This window comes from Myxine glutinosa, chromosome 1, assembly GCF_964187855.1.
Source record: "Myxine glutinosa chromosome 1, kmMyxGlut1.1, whole genome shotgun sequence".
Lineage (NCBI taxonomy): Eukaryota > Metazoa > Chordata > Myxini > Myxiniformes > Myxinidae > Myxine > Myxine glutinosa.
In genome coordinates, this window is record NC_136261.1 from 188493333 (window position 1) to 188512145 (window position 18813).

The following is an 18813-nucleotide window of genomic DNA, read 5'->3' on the forward strand; positions in this document are numbered from 1 at the left end:
GACGCTCTGGGCGAGCCCTGGAAAGGCGAGTCTGGACATGCCCGGCGTCCTGGACGCGGCCTGGCAAGTCGAGGCTGGGCATGCCCGGGCGCTCTGGGCGAGCCCTGGAAAGGCGAGAGCGGGCATGCCCGGGAAAGACGAGACCGGGCGTGCCCGGGAGGTTCGGGCGTGCCCGGGAACAGCGAGTCCGGGCATGCCCAGGAGAGGCGCGTCTGGGCCCGTCCGGACGAGCCCGGCATGGCGATCGCGCCCTGGCCGCGTCCTGGCAGGTGCAAGGCGATTGTGTACATTCAGCGGGAACCGCTACAACATCATAATTGAGGCCTTGGGCCTAGAGAGTTAAGAATTGGGCACAGTCTATTCCAGGGCAAGGCAATTATGTGTGTAAAGCATGGCGATGCTTTGTGCAATGACGTAGACGTAGTACTATGCACAAACAAACAGACAGATGGATGGACAGACAAACCAACCAACCAACATACTTGTCGGAATCTATTCCGGCAAGTAACAAGGGTGAAATTATAATCTTCGGTGGCAGAGGTAGTAGTTAGAATATTCTAGTTATGATAGTTGCAATGTTGTCTTTTCTAAAAATATAGTTGGATCATAGTGTTGACAACCCAAATACAAACAGGACAATGAGAGGAAGAGAGAGGGAGGAGGAAAAGAGAGATTGAGAGAGACAGAGAGGGAGAGGGAGAGGGAGAGAGACAGAGAGACAGAGAGAGAGAGAGGAAGAGAGAGAGAGAGGAAGAGAGGGAGAGGAAGAGAGAGAGAGGAAGAGAGAGAGAGGAAGAGAGAGGAAGAGAGAGAGAGAGAGAGAGAGAGGAAGAGAGAGAGAGGAAGAGAGAGGAAGAGAGAGGAAGAGAGAGGAAGAGAGAGGGGGAGGGAAGGTGAAGGGAGAGGAGGAGGGGAGAGAGGGAGGGGGAGAGAGGGAGGGGGAAAAATGGAGGGTGAGAGAGAGTGAGAGAGAGAAAGAGCGAGAGAGAGAGAAAGACAGAGAAAGATAGAGGGGGAGAGGAGGTGAAGGGAGAGGGGGGGGGGGCTAGAGAAGCAGAGAGAGAGAGAGAGAGAGAGAGAGAGAGAGAGAGAGAGAGTTTGCAATTTTCTGCGCACCTGAGATCTTGTACAGTAGAACGCCGATCCCGCTTCTTTCCCCAAACTTTCATGGACGCAACCACAAGTAGTAGAAATTCCCCATTCAGCAGACCAATGGCCACCATGTCACCATCAGGGCTGTAAGCCGCAGCCCTCGCTGATTGTCCCAGGCTCACTTTGCTCACTGGCCGCTGGATAGAAACATGATCATGGGTTGTCAAATAAGTAAACCAAGTGGCAACTTCTGTTGGGGCATGTAGTCATAATATACTTCATAGACTGTGTTCTGGAATATATGCAGCATGTAGTCAAATATCAGGCCTGGCGAACTACTTCATGAAAAGACTTGGGCCAAACTTCACCCTCGGCTGATCCCACAAAAAGATGGGATTAATTATGGTCATCAAAAAGTAGTAGTAGTGGTAGTGGTAGTGGTAGTAGTAGTAGTGGTGGTGGTGGTGGTGGTGGTGGTGGTGGTGGTGGTAGTAGTAGTAGTAGTAGTAGTAGTAGCAGCTGATTGCATTCATTCTGGGTGTGTGGTCATACCAGTGATTCACCGCAACCTCTAAATTAGTGCGGGAATTTAGAATGTGGACATGATGTCGGTGATAACTCGCCTACTCTTCCTCAAAAGACACAGTCGGATATTTGCTGATGCTGGCACCGTGTGACACCACCAATGCTAGAAGACTTGTCCCTGACTTAAAATCTATTTGCCGCTGTCACACCTTGACGTTTTAGCCAGCGTATGCCGACGTATGAAAAATTTTGCGAATACGCTGGCACACGTCGAATACGTTATGGGTAAGTTTTGTATACGATAAGAGCACGCTGAAGCACGCTGGCATACGTCGTAGTACGCCGAGCTCGTCGACAAATTTTGTGCATGCACAAAATTTGTCGACGTATGCCAGCGTATGACTCACACCAGCACTCAATTTTGATACGTCGGCATACGCTGGCTAAATCGTCAAGGTGTGACAGGGGCTTTTAAGGACAGAACTCATATCGAGGGAAACACATCCTCTTTGAATGCCTGTGAAATACCAAGATGAACAATTTATCATCGAGTCGGGAATCTAACCCAGATTAGAAAGCTCAAAGGTGAGGAGATTACCTCTGAGATATCCTGCCAGCCTATAGACTATATGTTGTTGTAGAAAACAAGCAGCGGTACCCTGCACTACTACCTTGTTGACATTTTGAAGAAATTTAATTTTGTGTTTTTTCCATTTTTTGTGGGGATCTGAAACACTTCCCCGCACCCACGAAGGAATGGGGTCGGCGATCATTTCATATCACCTTTCACATAGCTACAAATACTTGGGCACTTATAGAACCCTTAAAAAACCTAGAAAAATCCAACCTTTTATTTTTTCAAAGATTTATTTTTGCTGAAAACATTCCCGGCACTCACTAGACCAGGAGCCCAGAAGGTTTATTCAAGTGAAAAGCGCCGAAGCAACTGACCACGTGGGTTGAAAGGGTTCTACCCCCCACATCACAAAAATGCATTGCTGCCGGGTCAGGGCCGGTGTCTTCCCGCCCAAATCGCTCAAAATAGGGACGCCATTACCGAAAATCCTATTTTCAGCAATATCTGGAAAACTATACATGGCAGTATCACAAATCTGGTGTCTACACCCATGTTTTCATGGTCAATCATTATAAAAATGCATTTCTCCTTAGCCAGGGTTAACATCAACTCCACATACGCAACCATGGCTAGGGATCTTTTGACGAAGGTATCCTCGAGTCATGGAGAGCAAATCCACTTAGTATTTGACAAGTACCAGTCACCGTCCATCAAAGATGCTGAGCGAAACCTGCGTCGTTCAACTACTTCTCAAGCATTTGTAATTACCGGGCCTGATCAGGCTCAGCGGCAGAGTGGCACAGAGTTACTAAAAAATGGATCATTCAAAGAAGAGTTCGCCCGCTTCATCATGGAGGAATGGAAGAAGCCTCAATATGGGCAAATCCTTGGAAGAAAAACATTGTATGTTTCACATGGTGGTGTGTGCATGGCGATGAAGAATGACGGGGATGATCTTCTGCAAATAGAGGAACCGAATCACCTCCAATCTCGACATGAAGAGGCTGATACTCTCATTGCCTTTCATGCAAACAGCATTTCCACTGGTAACATTCTGGTGAGGTCCACCGATACGGACGTCTTCATCATTCTGCTTGGGCTCTCTGGAAGGTCGGAAGGGATCAGCATCATCATGGACTATGGATCTGGCAACAACCGAAGGTACATCGGTGTCTCTAAAGTAGCTGCCATTCTTGAGAACAGCCTGGTATAACTGAAGCAATCATCGGCCTTCATGCCCTGACTGGTTGTGATTTCACATCATGTTTCTTCAGAAAGGGCAAAGTTAAGCCCCTCCAGCGGATGGAATCAGCTCCAGCTCATCTCATGGCATTGCGATCTCTGACTTCTGAGGAAGTAGACATTCCAGGTGTTACCGCCTTTGTCTGCTCGCTGTATGGGTTCAAAACCTCTGACATTAATGAAGCCAGATACAAGGCATTCATGCGCATGAGTGGTGGTAATGAGAAGGAGCCCCTTGCCAGAATCAAGAAGATAAACTGTGCTTCTCTTCCCCTGTGCAGCAAGACACTTGGTAATCACATCAAAAGAGCCCGATATGTGGCAAGAATCTGGAAGAGGGCTGACCAGACTGATCCAACAGGTGGGGCACGTCCCACAGACTATGGATGGAAGTTGACTCAAAACTGCTTTGAACCAGATTGGTACCCAGCCTCACAGGCCTACCTACGGATGACGGAGACAGAGTTGGAGCAGCTTCCATAGATGACGAGGAATCAGACGTCGATAGTACTTGGAGTGAGGACAGCAATACTAGTGATGAGAGTGACGGAGTAGACACGTAAAAATGCAGAGATGTCAGAACAACTAGTGCCATTGAACAGTACTATTTTCCTTCTGAAGGACAATGACTCTGCAAGTTGTGAGTTAACGACACAAGTTGGATGGAAATACCATAATACACCATTGTTGAGGTAATGCATGGTGAACTAGATATTTTAAACACTGTAAATGTTGTCAATGTAATGATTGACCATGAAAACATGGGCGTAGACAGCAGATTTGTGATACTCCCATGTATAGTTGTCCAGATATTGAGGGAAATAGGATTTTCAGCAATGGTTTCCTTACTTTGGGCATTTTGGGTGCTTTTTGGCGGGAAAGACACAACCCTGGCTAAGGAGAAATGCATTTTTATAGTGATTGACCATGAAAACATGGGTGTAGACACCAGATTTGTGATACTGCCATGTATAGTTTTCCAGATATTGATGAAAATAGGATTTCCGGTAATGGCGTCCCTATTTTGGGGCGATTTTGGCCGGCCCTGACCCGGCAGCAATGCATTTTTGTGATGTGGGGGTAGAACCTTTTCAACCCACGTGGTCAGTTGCTTCGGCGCTTTTCACTTGAATAAACCTTCTGGGCTCCTGGTCTACACTGATGAACCTCTGAAAGTTTGACAAAAATACGTTTGGCCAACTGAGGAAAATGGTGACACAGACAGACAGACAAACAAACACACACAGACAGAAAAACATCTCTCTTGTAGAACAGATTCCACCAATGAAAAGGTAAATAAAGCGGTAATCAAAGTCAAAATTGTCAAAAAAGTCATCAAAGTGGTAATCTATCTCAAAACATCACTGAACATCATTTCATGACACAAATGTACCATGGTAGAGTTTCCTTCAGTGACATGGCTGCGTGTATGCTTAGAGAGCAGGACTATTATATTTTGTTGAACACGAAATCGAAATGACGATATGATAACTTTAAAGACAGCAGTCGTGGATGATGTCCCTTTCTGCACAATGGCCCCAAAATATTATTCAGTCGTACTAATTTTACGGAATAATGAGGTTTTGACATTTTTCATTTTGCACACCGATGACATCGAGAGTCAAAACAATCTATCAGGTTTTCTGTCATTATTCATATTTTCCAAATTTGTGTTGCTCAGGTCTTCAAAAAAATTATTGCTGATCCTCTCCTCCTTATTGCCATGTCTGAATAAATTAATGGTGGTGGTTTACAGAGCATGTATGCTTGGCCTGCGTTTTTCATGGGATGGCTGTCCAGGCCTGCCAAGCCTGACATTCGACTGATGCTGGCAGGGATTTAGAATTTTGGAAGGATGCCAGTTATAAATCATTTACTCTTTGAAAGACACCATGGAATCTTCAAGATGCCAGTTATAACTCATTTACTCTTTGAAAGACACCAGTGAATCCTCAATTGTGGTTATCAGTGTAGCAGATGACATATTTCCACAAAACACATCCAATGTACAGTAATGTGTTGTGTGTGTGTGTATATCTATATATATATATATATATATGAAGGAACTGCGCTCCAACGCGAGTCGAAAGAATTGACGCGACCAAAGACGGAATTCGTCCGAGTTGCTTTATTGAAACAAAACAGCTCAGGTATTCTGACAAGCCCGTTTTTCGGGCAACAATATATATATACACATTTATGTCGGGAAGTTTGCCCGGCAAAAGCTATACCGGGCATGCCCGGGTATCAAGGGCGAGCCTTGGAAAGGCGAGTCTGGACCTGCCCGGGCGTGTTTGGCTGCGGCCTGGCAAGTCGAGGCTGGGCGTGCCCGGGCGCTCTGGGCGAGCACTGGAAAGGCGATAGCGGGCATGCCCGGACGCTCTGGGCGAGCCCTGGAAAGGCGATAGCGGGCATGCCCGGACGCTCTGGGCGAGCCCTGGAAAGGCGATAGTGGGCATGCCCGGACGCTCTGGGCGAGCCCTGGAAAGGCGATAGCGGGCATGCCCGGACGCTCTGGGCGAGCCCTGGAAAGGCGAGAGCGGGCATGCCCGGGAAAGACGAGACCGGGCGTGCCCGGGAGGTTCGGGCGTGCCCGGGAACAGTGAGTCCGGGCATGCCCGGGAGAGGCGCGTCTGGCCGTGTTCTGGCCGGTGCAAGGCGATTATGTACATCCAGCAGTAACCGCTACACACGCCCCTCCAGAATCGACCTGCACCGGCAGGGTCAATTTAAGGGGGGTCCGGATGACCCGGCCGAAGCGACCCCTGGAGGGTCGTGGGGAGGGGTCTGACGTGGTGGTGGGTGGGCGAGCGGGGGGAACTGTGGACGGGGGGCGGCCTCGCCGCGGAGGAAGGGCCAACCGTGGTGGTCGGTCGACGTCCATGTGCGCCGGTTTGAGGCGGTCCACAGAAATCCGGTCCGGCCGGCCGCCGAAGTCGACGATGAAAGACTTGTCGCCCCGTCGCAGGACCCGGAAGGGCCCGTCGTACGGCGGCCGGAGTGGCCCCCGGTGCGCGTCATGACGCACAAAGACGTACTCCGCTGTGCGAAGCGCCGGGGGGACGTAGGAATGGGGGCCACCGTGGCGGGACGTCGGCACGGGGGCAAATCGTCGGGCGGCCTCCTGGAGGTCCGAGCGCTGGCGAGCGGCGGACCAGGGACTGGTAGCGTCAGGCACGAATTCGCCCGGGACGCGGAGTGGCTGGCCGTAGACGAGCTCGGCGGCGGACGCCTGGAGGTCTTCCTTGGGGGCCGTGCGAAGGCCCAAAAGGACCCACAGCAGCCGGTCGGCCCAACCGTCGTCCTGAAGGCCGGCCATGAGTGCGGCCTTCATGGAGCGGTGAAACCGCTCGCACAACCCATTGGCTTGGGGGTGGTAGGCCATGGTGCGGTGCAGCGTGACCCCCAACGAACGGGCGACCGCGCCCCAAAGCTCAGACGTGAACTGTGGGCCGCGGTCGGACGAGATGTCCGCTGGTGCGCCGAAGCGCGCGACCCAGGTGGCGATGAACGCCTGCGCCACGTCGGCGGTGGTCCAAAAAGTCAACGGTCGTTGCGCCGAAGTGGCATTTGACCGGGTTGACAATTAAGCCGTGCTCGCTGAGGCGACCGAACAGTGTTCGGAGGTGGAGGAGGTGCTCGGCGCGGGACGTGCTGGCGACGAGGATGTCATCCAGATAGACGAAAAGAAACGGCAGGTCGCGCAGCACGCCGTCCATCAAGCGCTGGAACGCCTGGGCCGCGTTCTTGAGGCCAAACGGCATCCGCAAAAATTCGAACAGGCCGAACGGCGTGATGACGGCCGTCTTCGGGACGTCGGCCGCCCGGACAGGTACCTGGTGGTAGCCCCGTATCAGGTCAATTTTCGAAAAGATGACCCGTCCCGCCAAACGGGCGGAAAAGTCCTGAATATGCGGGATCGGGTACCTGTCGGGGGTGGTAGCGTCATTGAGACGGCGGTAGTCGCCACACGGGCGCCATCCACCCCCCGGCTTTGGCACGATGTGCAGTGGCGAGGCCCACGCGCTATCGGAGCGCCGCACGATGCCGAGGTGCTCCAACGCGTCGAATTCGGCCTTTGCCACGGCGAGCTTGGCTGGGTCGAGGCGGCGGGCATTGGGACCGGCGGGCCCGTAGTGGGTATGTGGTGCTTGATCCCGTGCCGCACCGCGACGGCCGAAAACGTCGGCCGCGTGAGGGCCGGGAATTCCACGAGCAGGCGAGCGAACTCGTTCGTTGCCGGGAGGGCGCACGCCAGTTCGGTTGGCGCGGAGCTGCTCATTGTGCACGCCAGGGAGCTGAAGGTCTCGGCGTGGACAAGGCGACGTCGTTTGACGTCGACCAGCAGCCCGTGCGCGCAGAGGAAGTCGGCGCCCAGCAAAGCCACGGGGACGCTGGCGGTAACAAAAGTCCATTGAAAGCGCTGGCTGCCGAAGCAGAGGGTGACGACGCGTGGGCCGAAAGTGCGTATGGCCGAGCCATTAGCAGCGACCAAAGAGGGGCCGCAAACTGCGTCCAGCCTGTCCTGCACGGAGGCAGGTATGACGCTCAGTTGGGCGCCGGTGTCGCACAGGAAACGCCGTCCAGACGCTTTGTCCCGAATAAACAGCAAGTTGCCCGAGTGGCCAGCGCTCATGGCTGGGAATGAACGCCGGCCCGGCCGTTTCCCGACCTGCCAAAAGTGCACGGGGCCGGCACGTCCGAGCCTTGTGTCCGAACCTGGCGTGGTAATAACACCACGCCCGGTCAGGTGGAGGCCCCGGCCGTCGTGTCGGAAGCGGGCGGTGCGGCGTGGCGGCCGCCAGTTGCACCGGCAGTTCGGCCTCCAACCGCGCAGGGCGCTCGGGCGTCGTGGGCGTTGTCTCGGACGGCGGCGGGCTCCAGGTAACCGCGCCGATGTGCTGGCCCGCCGAGGAGATCTTATCGGCTTCCCTGGCGAGGGCGCGGGAATCCGTGATCAACGTGCCAGCCAGGGCGAGGCGTACCGGGTTAGGCAGCTGACGGAGGAACAGCTCCCGGAACAGGTATGCCGGAGAGTGCTCGCCGAGCAACGAGAGCATATAGTCCATGCGCTCGGACGGGCGCGTGTCGCCGAGCTCGGGCAGGTCAAGCAGGCGCCGTGCGCGTGCTGCCGGTGAGAGGGCGAAAGCACCGAGGAGGAGCGTCTTCAGCGCATCGTATTTGTCAGCAGCCGGCGGGTGCTGGAGGAGGCTCAAGGCGCGGGCCGCGGTGGCGGAACCGAGCGCCGCCACAACATGGTGGAAGCGGGTGTCGTCCGCGGTGATGCCTCGCAGGGCGAACTGGGAGTCCGCCTGGGCGAACCAAACAGCCGCGTGAGCCTCCCAGAAGGTAGGCAGTTTAAGCGTCACTGCCGTATCCATGTCGGTAGGTCACCAATGAAGGAACTGCGCTCCAACGCGAGTCGAAAGAATTGACGCGACCAAAGACGGAATTCGTCCGAGTTGCTTTATTGAAACAAAACAGCTCAGGTATTCTGACAAGCCCGTTTTTCGGGCAACAATATATATACACATTTATGTCAGGAAGTTTGCCCGGCAAAAGCTATACCGGGCATGCCCGGGTATCAAGGGCGAGCCTTGGAAAGGCGAGTCTGGACCTGCCCGGGCGTGTTTGGCTGCGGCCTGGCAAGTCGAGGCTGGGCGTGCCCGGGCGCTCTGGGCGAGCACTGGAAAGGCGATAGCGGGCATGCCCGGACGCTCTGGGCGAGCCCTGGAAAGGCGATAGCGGGCATGCCCGGACGCTCTGGGCGAGCCCTGGAAAGGCGAGAGCGGGCATGCCCGGGAAAGACGAGACCGGGCGTGCCCGGGAGGTTCGGGCGTGCCCGGGAACAGTGAGTCCGGGCATGCCCGGGAGAGGCGCGTCTGGCCGTGTTCTGGCCGGTGCAAGGCGATTATGTACATCCAGCGGTAACCGCTACATATATATATATATATATATATATATATATATATATATATATATATATATATATATATATATATATATACAGACTTGGCATTTAATATAGAATTTTTTTTTCTTTCTTGACTTGGGTTTACTTTTTGAATTCAGTATATAAATCTGGTGAGTTTCTTTTACCCTTCGGTGATGTCTTTGTTGAAAGAACCATGTCACTGATTGTCTTTCGCAGAAAGAAGTCAATAACAGGATTATATCACAGGTGGCGTGACAAAATGTAAGGCCAGGTACATTTGACGATTGGCTTCACAATCAGGTATATAAGGGTTGTTGTGTTCTGTATTAGTGGAAAACAACGGCTGCACGTCCACAAAAGTTATTGCCGCTTCCTCTGGAGATGGTCCGTCAACTTGACAATGCTGTTTGTCATGGAGTGGTGGCTTTACGAAATTCTGGCGTGAAACAGCGTGCTATTGCTCGGCAGTATGGCCTCACTCAAGGTCAGGTGTCAAAGATCCTGAAACGAAATGCTCAGAGGGGTGTCCCTACTCCTATAACGAGGCCAGGACGTCCACGCAGAACCACAAGGAGAGATGATCGCCAGCTGCACCAGTTAGTCTGCAATGGCCGTACCAAGTCAGCTAATCGGCTTAGGGCTGAGTGGCAGCAACTGACAAATGTGCCTGTATCCAGAAGGCTAGTCAACCAACGACTGGTTTAAGCAGGCTATCGTGCCAGGCGTCCCCTGAGAAAGCCACGCCTGACCAGACAACACAGCCAGCGCCGATTGCAGTAGGCCAAAGAGCACCGTCAATGGCAGCCAGGACACTGGAATCACGTGACCTTCAGTGACGAGTCTATATTTCTGGTCTATCGTCAAGATGGGCGCGTCCGAGTGCGCATACAATTGCATGAAGCCCACAACGAAGATTGTATAGTGCCAAGAGTCCAAGCTGTAGGTGGTGGGGTGACCGTTTGGGCTGCTTTTCATGCAGGGGGCAAAACTGACCTGGTTGTTCTGAATGGAAACCTGAACCAGTTCAAGTACAGGGTCATTCTGGAAGAAACATTGCTTCCATTTGCTCATGCAGCCTTTCGAGGAAACTTTGTCTTTCAAGATGACAATGCACGGCCTCATCGTGCTCGCATGATCCAACACTTTCTTGCTGACCGTGGTGTAGAGCATATGGAGTGGCCTGCCATGTCCCCGGATATGAATCCGATAGAGAACTTGTGGGCAGAATTAACGCGTCAAATCGACAACTTGGACCAGCAGCCTACCTCTGTGCGTGAATTGCAGCAGACTATTGTCACTGCATGGCAAGCGATTCCTGTCCAAACCTTGGCAAATCTCATGAACAGCATGCCTCGACATGTACGTGCTCTCCTGAATGCTCGTGGGGGTTACACGAAGAACTGAACTGTAATTTTACTGTCCGTAATCCCATTCATAATTTAGCTTTTGTTTTTGTTGAAATTTTTTTTGGCTAATGTGCAAAATAAAGAGATACTTCTGGAAAACGTACAGAAGTTTAACACAGTACTGTCCGTGAATTGAGTTTGATATCAGTTTACATCACCTTCAAGGATCAATTTATTTGCTTCGAAATGTCAAATGTGGTTTTTGTTTCTTTTAAAGGTCACATTACCAAAATCTAGAAAAATTTCAACATAATTCCAATGAACTTTTGGTTCTAAGTCATCTTGAAAAGTAAGTTCACCCCCACAAAAAAAAAATTCCATATTAAATGCCAAGTCTGTATATACCAGGACTGGGGGGATCGGCCAGTGTAAAAGACAAGGGGATTAACCCCCCCTTGGTAAGGGGAGTGCTGACCCCCGGATCCGCAACAATATATATTGTTGTGGATATGAGAATGGTTTTTTTTTTTTTGTTGTTGTAGAGTAAATTGTGGTAAAATATCGCCCTCCTTACTCCAGTGTTGTATAAAGGTCAAAGGGCGTTCCCGTAGTTAGTTCCATAAAGCATACATGAAGGACACCATAATACCCCTGTTCAGTAGTTTATTTCCTTATTATGTGTATTAGGGTAAGGCCTTGTCTTCCATTAAGATGACACTCCATTGTAGCAAGTGAAATAAGATAGATTCCCTTTCATTCCCCATTCCCACTCCCAAAACTTCTACTGCCAACTACAATAGCCGCCATTAAGCATGTGCTCAGCTCGGGGAAGAAGGGCGTGCCCGCCCATCGTCATCAAGGGTGGAGTCAGAGGGCCTGTGCCCACCAATCACGGCCGAAGCGAGCTCACCGAGGGGCGTGTCCTGAAGGCCGGCGGCTTGATCGCCTGAGGCGCTATAAAAGCGCGCGCGCGCAAGAACCGAGTGTGTGGTTGGACCAAGCGAGAGACGTGAAAAGAAAGGCGCGTCAGAACGTTGGTTGGTGGTTGGACCAAAAGGGAGACGTGCAAAGAGAGTGGTTGGACCAAGCGAGAGATGTGCAAAGTGTGTGGTTGGACTAAGCAAGGGAGTTGTTGAGTTGTTGAGTTGGGTGGTTGGACTGAGTACGAGAAGGGTTGGACTGAGTACGAGAAGAGTTGAGTTGAGTACGAGAAGAGTTGAGTAAGGGATCCCTAAAAGAGCAGCTCCAGCCACCGCAAGTTCAGTCACAGCAGCTTCAGCCACAGCAGCAGCAGCCACAGCAGCTTCAGCCACAGCAGCTTGGGGGCCTTGACGGCAGTTTTTGAGCAGGGCCGCGAAGGAACGGCGGCTGCTAAACGCGCCGATCGGAAGAGGAACGGTGGCTGTTAAACGCGCCGATCGAGAAAGGGCGGCGGCTGCTAATCCCCGACCCGACTGTGCTGCGGGTCCAGCTGAACCTTCCTCCCCCTCCAGCCATCCACCTCCTGCCATTCCTATCATCATTCCCCGCGTGAGTCTGTCTTTTGTTTGTTCTGTCCTGGGGTTAATTAAGACTGTAGGTAAGCTAATAATTGCACTGTGTCTCTGATTCTTCTGTATGTTATTTTATTATCCTTCCTTCTCCTTGGTTACTTTGAGCGTGTAAATAGTAGGAATAAATTTAGTAGTATTTCCAACCTTTTTGTCTTCTTCTTCTTCTTCCCCTCCGTGTCGCCTTTGTCTTTTCCCTATTGAATACCTGTGGCGCGATCCGGCCAACGTTCGGGAATCAGGTTAGTCGGGGTAACTGTTAGGGCCGCGGGGCCATCCGCTCGGCAAACCAACATCTTATCCGCGGTCCGTAACAATTGGTGTCAGGAGTGGGATTCGAACCTGGGACTAAATTTATTTAGCCCAAATTTTGGACACCAATTGTACTATTGGCCGTAACAATTGGTGTCGGGAGCGGGATCGGACCCGAAGCGCGTTTAACGCGCTCAAAATTACGAGCTGCCGAAATTTGTTTTGTTTAAAAAAAAAAAAAACCCGAACTTTGAAATCGCGCCATGGCTAGTCAAGGCGATCGGATGCAGGTGGGTGAGCTAGAAGAGGGGTTAGGGGTAACCCAGGATCAGAGGGAAGAAAAGGAGGCGAGCAATGAGGAAGTGGTTGAGGAGGTATCAGGTGCACAAAATGGCGCTCTCCGCGCACGTGGTTACAGCGGCACCAAATTTTGCCGCGCCGTGACCGTAGCAGCGGGCTTTGATGTGGGGGACTTCGTGGCGCAATTCACCGAGATGCTGAGAATAGAGGGGGATAAATTGAGTAATAAAATTGAAGCGATAATGAACGGAATGAGGGCCGATAATGAGGGAATGGCGAGGGACAGAGCCGCATACGAAGTAAGGGAGGCTGAGAATGAGGTCAACCACAGGTTGAGCGAAAAGGTCCCAGGGGTGCACGAGGAGGTAACGCGGGTCGAGAAGCGCTGGTTGAGCGAGGCGGAGGAAAGCGCGGGTACAATGACGGGTGTAGAGATCACGACCCGGGGTTTGGGGCAGCCGGCAACCGCTGAGGTAGGAGAGAAAATTTTATTAAAGCCAGCGGTCGTTGAGGCGAATAAAGAAAAAGAAAAAGAAGTGCTGGGAATTAAAATTGAAGAGATGACGGAGGTAGCCCGGGAATTGCAGGGAGAAATGGAAAATGTGCATAGTCCCTGCTCACATCACGATGCTGTGCTTAATAACACCAATGAAAGTTTGCAGGTGGTGTTGGAGCGAAGGAGGAGGATCCCCCAGGTGAGTCGTGCTGTGTATTGTGCGGGGAGATTTTGTAGAAGGATGTTTGGCGACAAAAGAATTTTCACGCGATTGGGGTCAATATGGCACCCGGGCGTTGGTGAAGGGTCCCGTATGAGTGGAAATGGCACGCGTATTAAAAAAAAAAGTGTGCGTCGGCGAGTGAGCATGTTATAAAGTGTGGGAGTGAAACCGAGTGTGAGCGAGAATGCACGTCGGGATGTACGGAGTGTGACGCGAGGAGTGAGTTGGTGGTGGAGCGGGTGCGAGGATGCACGTATGGGATGAACGGCGAGGGTGTGCGAGAAAGCACACCTGAGTTGGTGGTAGCGCGAGTGCGAGGGAGCACATCGGAGTGCGGTAGTGGGTGGATGCAAGAGTGCACGCCCATGGTGAGTGTTACAGAGGACGTAACGGAGGAGAGGTGTGGACCGAGGTGTGCGAACGGCGAGTGTGCACGAGAGGTGTGGTGTGTAACAGGGAGTGCGTTGGTGGAATGTACGGACGGCGTTGGAACGCCAGGTTTTGTGAGTGTGAAACGGGTCGCGTATGCAATTGAAGCATCGACATTGAACGGGTCAGCGTTTAGGGCGACGGATAGCCGATGCGAACACTCGGGGCGTGGTGCGCTTTGTTGGATGCCAGGCCCGGCGCGGATCGATACTGCGTCGCTTCTCTTCGAAGCGTCGTTGCCGATTCGGGCTTGGCCCCGCCCTGCACGGTCGAGTCCGGGCCTTGTCGGGCGAGGCGACCGGTCCGGTTCAAGGGCGAGTAGGAGGAAGCGGAACGGTGCCCCCTCGCGGGGACGGGGTTCCGACCGGGCGAGCCTCAGTCATCGGGCCCGGGACCGCAAGGTACCGAGCCGCGATGATGCGTGGAACCTTGGCCCAAGCATGCCTCCTCCCCAGAGTCGTGAATGCCGGACGGATCCAACTACAGGTGACCAAACCACCCGAATTCATTGCTCGGCTTTGCGAAGCCGAGTTTTAATGATGTGCCGACGCACCAAGGCTCAGATAAAGCGGACTGTGATGATGGTGATACTGATAGTGTTTTTGGATTCGAAATTTAGAAAAGTGAATAGAACTGGCAGTAATTGGAAAAATTTTGATTAGCTGGAATTTGGTGTGCAAAATTGGTAGTGAGAGATACCCGATGTGGTGGGATGGCAACTCTGCCATCTCTCACAGCGGGGGCAAAGGAGCACTAGATTTATGGGGTTTATGGCAGTGAAAACTAGCCCGGGAGGGTTAGGATATAATGATAGGGACCTAGAAGATGACCTTAGGTAACGTTAAGATTAGGTAGTGACAATGATACCTGTAGTGGGGACGCAGGTAGATTAGAGTGGATGATAATGACGTGGTATGTGCTTAGTTTAAAGGGAAGACGGGGAGCACTAAGTTAGCAGGGCAACAGGTAGTGCAGATGATGCCGTGTGTATGGTAAAGTTGTGATTGCACAGGTGTGCAACTGAACAGATGGATGGGGCAGTGTATGAGTGAGTGATAGTGATGTGAGTTGTGCTGACCAAATGGTCCAGGAAGGAAGGAGGGTGCAGGTGGCACCAGATGTGATTGCACAGGTGTGCAACAACAGGTGTATGGAGAATGGTCGTGTGAAATACATGGAGTGTGAAATACATGGAGTGTGGAATACATGGAGTGTGGAATATATGGAGTATTGGAATGGATGGTCGTGGAGTGAGTATGGTGGAAACTATGGAGTGGAGTGGATGGTGCGAAGGTGTGAATGGGGGGAAGAATGGAACCCCATCACGAATACCCGGGGAGGGTAGTGTAAGTGTTAGGTAGAGGGTACAGGTAAATTGTGGTTGGATATTGGCATCTGTGGTGCGTGGTGAAAGAATGGTATTTGGATGGGTGCATTAGTGACGTGGAAATGGCTGGGCGTGTAGCCTGTTAGTGTGTGTAGTTGGTTTGGGCACTCCACCACTGTGAGGATGTCGGCCAGGTGAGGCCGCAGGTGGGCTCTGGGAGCCGATAGAGTTGTTGTGGATGGGGCCCGAGGATCCGGAGGACGGACCCGGGTAGCCCAGTGCCAGAGGGCACGAAGGGGTGACAGAGCCAGGAGGGGCCTTCCCCAGTTAGTTAGGTTAGGGTGAGGAGCTAGGTAAGCTCGGGTGGCAACTGCAGTGGTGGAGGTGTGCAGGTGGGTAGACCTGCTGGGAGAGCTACATGCCCCAGTCCTGAAATTATGCAAGGGCACAGGGAGTTGCATCGGGGGAGTGAGACCCCAAATTGAGAAGCACCACAGTTTGGTCAATGGGAATTGGTTTTTAGAACCCATAGTGTAAGTTGGCCAATGGATTGGCAGGGAAAGACCCCGGGTAGTGTAAAGTGTGTTAATGTCATTTAGAAAGTAGTTAGGATGAAAATCTCCTCGCACCATCTACATCCACTCACCTGGGATGACGTACCTCCACACCATGCCAGGTTGTTTTTATTATTTTGATGCAAATGTTTGGATTGTGAGACGCATCATGACGTGGGTGTGACATTGTGCTTGATGTTCCATCTCTTCCTCCTTATGAGGATTGATGATGAATTGGGTGATGGCAAATTTTGGTTAGAGGGATTGTGGGAACGAATTTGGTGTGGGGGAAATATGGGGAAGACGTGACATTAGCGACGGATTTGTAAATGTGTAGATTTTTGTAAATATGGGGTAAGGGCAAGGGTAGAGTAGGTGACAGGGGGGGTGACTTACGGTAGGGACGAGCTTTCTCACTTCGCTCTCCGTACGCACTTCGCCTTGCATTGCCTTATTGATGTGTACCCTTGTGACCTTGGCCCTCTTTCATCTGTCTTTTCCCCCTTTTGTCTACCACATGAGGACCTGTGCGCCGAGGGGAGCGTGCGTGAGTCGGCCATTGTGCGCCCGAACCTTTCGCAACCACAGCTGTCTGCATCGATGCACCACCTTATGGACCACATGTCTGTGGCTGAGCACCACTTATGGACCCCATGGGTTGGGGCATGGCCCCTCTGCTGGAACCGGCCATGAAGGCCCGAGATCTTGCTGGCGGACCTTGGCCACAGGGCACCGATGCCCCACAGGTGAACCACACTAGTCGGCCCTGTGGGCCATAAATAAATAAAAATGGACACGTTGGGTGCATTTTTTATTGCAAATAGGCCGCCAGCAAAGAAGATGACAACAACAAGATAGTAATAGCCAGCAGAGGGAGCCGAAGAGCAAGAAACCACCTGCAGGGTTAGGGGTTGTCGGTTTATTTTATTCATGAACAGTGATAACTGTGCACCGATTGGTGCTTGAGGGTGCGTTGGTGCGTTTTGGGTGCTTTCATGGTGCGTCGATGCAGAGCAGACTGTCTCCCCCCCAGAAAGAACAATCACAGGTCCTGGGTTAGTTTTGTAAATAAAGTAACGTCATTGTAAATAATGCTCCCCACCGTCCATGTATAGTTTGAAGACCATTCCGCAATTCGGTTAGCTGTGGGCGTGAATCTGTTAGGCAGGGTACAATGGAGCAGCGGCACATATTTATTTATGTTTTAAAACTGTCGCACTCAGGGTCAGGTTAAAAGTAGAGGGAACTACACCTACGTGCCACACTAAAAGTTAAGGTAAGAGGCCCGGGACGTGACTAAGAGGAGGAGGGTGCAGTGTTGTGGATATGAGAATGGTTTTTTGTTGTTGTTGTTGTTGTAGAGTAAATTGTGGTAAAATATCGCCCTCCTTACTCCAGTGTTGTATAAAGGTCAAAGGGCGTTCCCGTAGTTAGTTCCATAAAGCATACATGAAGGACACCATAATACCCCTGTTCAGTAGTTTATTTCCTTATTATGTGTATTAGGGTAAGGCCTTGTCTTCCATTAAGATGACACTCCATTGCAGCAAGTGAAATAAGATAGATTCCCTTTCATTCCCCATTCCCACTCCCAAAACTTCTACTGCCAACTACAATAGCCGCCATTAAGCATGTGCTCAGCTCGGGGAAGAAGGGCATGCCCGCCCATCGTCATCAAGGGTGGAGTCAGAGGGCCTGTGCCCAACAATCAGGGCCGAAGCGAGCTCACCGAGGGGCGTGTCCTGAAGGCCGGCGGCTTGATCGCCTGAGGCGCTATAAAAGCGCGCGCAAGAACCGAGTGTGTGGTTGGACCAAGCGAGAGGCGTGAAAAGAAAGGCGCGTCAGAACGTTGGTTGGTGGGTGGACCAAAAGGGAGACGTGCAAAGAGAGTGGTTGGACCAAGCGAGAGATGTGCAAAGTGTGTGGTTGGACTAAGCAAGGGAGTTGTTGAGTTGTTGAGTTGGGTGGTTGGACTGAGTACGAGAAGGGTTGGACTGAGTACGAGAAGAGTTGAGTTGAGTACGAGAAGAGTTGAGTAAGGGATCCCTAAAAGAGCAGGTCCAGCCACCGTAAGTTCAGTCATAGCAGCTTCAGCCACAGCAGCAGCAGCCACAGCAGCTTCAGCCACAGCAGCTTGGGGGCCTTGACGGCAGTTTTTGAGCAGGGCCGCGAAGGAACGGCGGCTGCTAAACGCGCCGATCGGAAGAGGAACGGTGGCTGTTAAACGCGCCGATCGAGAAAGGGCGGCGGCTGCTAATCCCCGACCCGACTGTGCTGCGAGTCCAGCTGAACCTTCCTCCCCCTCCAGCCATCCACCTCCTGCCATTCCTATCATCATTCCCCGCGTGAGTCTGTCTTTTGTTTGTTCTGTCCTGGGGTTAATTAAGACTGTAGGTAAGCTAATAATTGCACTGTGTCTCTGATTCTTCTGTATGTTATTTTATTATCCTTCCTTCTCCTTGGTTACTTTGAGCGTGTAAATAGTAGGAATAAATTTAGTAGTATTTCCAACCTTTTTGTCTTCTTCTTCTTCTTCCCCTCCGTGTCGCCTTTGTCTTTTCCCTATTGAATACCTGTGGCGCGATCCGGCCAACGTTCGGGAATCAGGTTAGTCGGGGTAACTGTTAGGGCCGCGGGGCCATCCGCTCGGCAAACCAACATCTTATCCGCGGTCCGTAACAATTGGTGTCAGGAGTGGGATTCGAACCTGGGACTAAATTTATTTAGCCCAAATTTTGGACACCAATTGTACTATTGGCCGTAACAATTGGTGTCGGGAGCGGGATCGGACCCGAAGCGCGTTTAACGCGCTCAAAATTACGAGCTGCCGAAATTTGTTTTGTTTAAAAAAAAAAAAAACCCGAACTTTGAAATCGCGCCATGGCTAGTCAAGGCGATCGGATGCAGGTGGGTGAGCTAGAAGAGGGGTTAGGGGTAACCCAGGATGAGAGGGAAGAAAAGGAGG

General features: G+C 51.9%; 1 protein-coding gene across 1 annotated transcript in view; it reads right to left on the minus strand.

The window, feature by feature from the left end:
• LOC144892913 (echinoderm microtubule-associated protein-like 6) overlaps nt 1-18813 on the minus strand; it is a 45579-nt gene that overhangs the window by 19369 nt on the left and 7397 nt on the right. The window contains exon 5 of the mRNA XM_078781394.1: nt 1117-1289. Within this exon, the coding sequence (XP_078637520.1) occupies nt 1117-1289 (173 nt within the window). The remainder of the gene's footprint in view (nt 1-1116; nt 1290-18813) is intronic.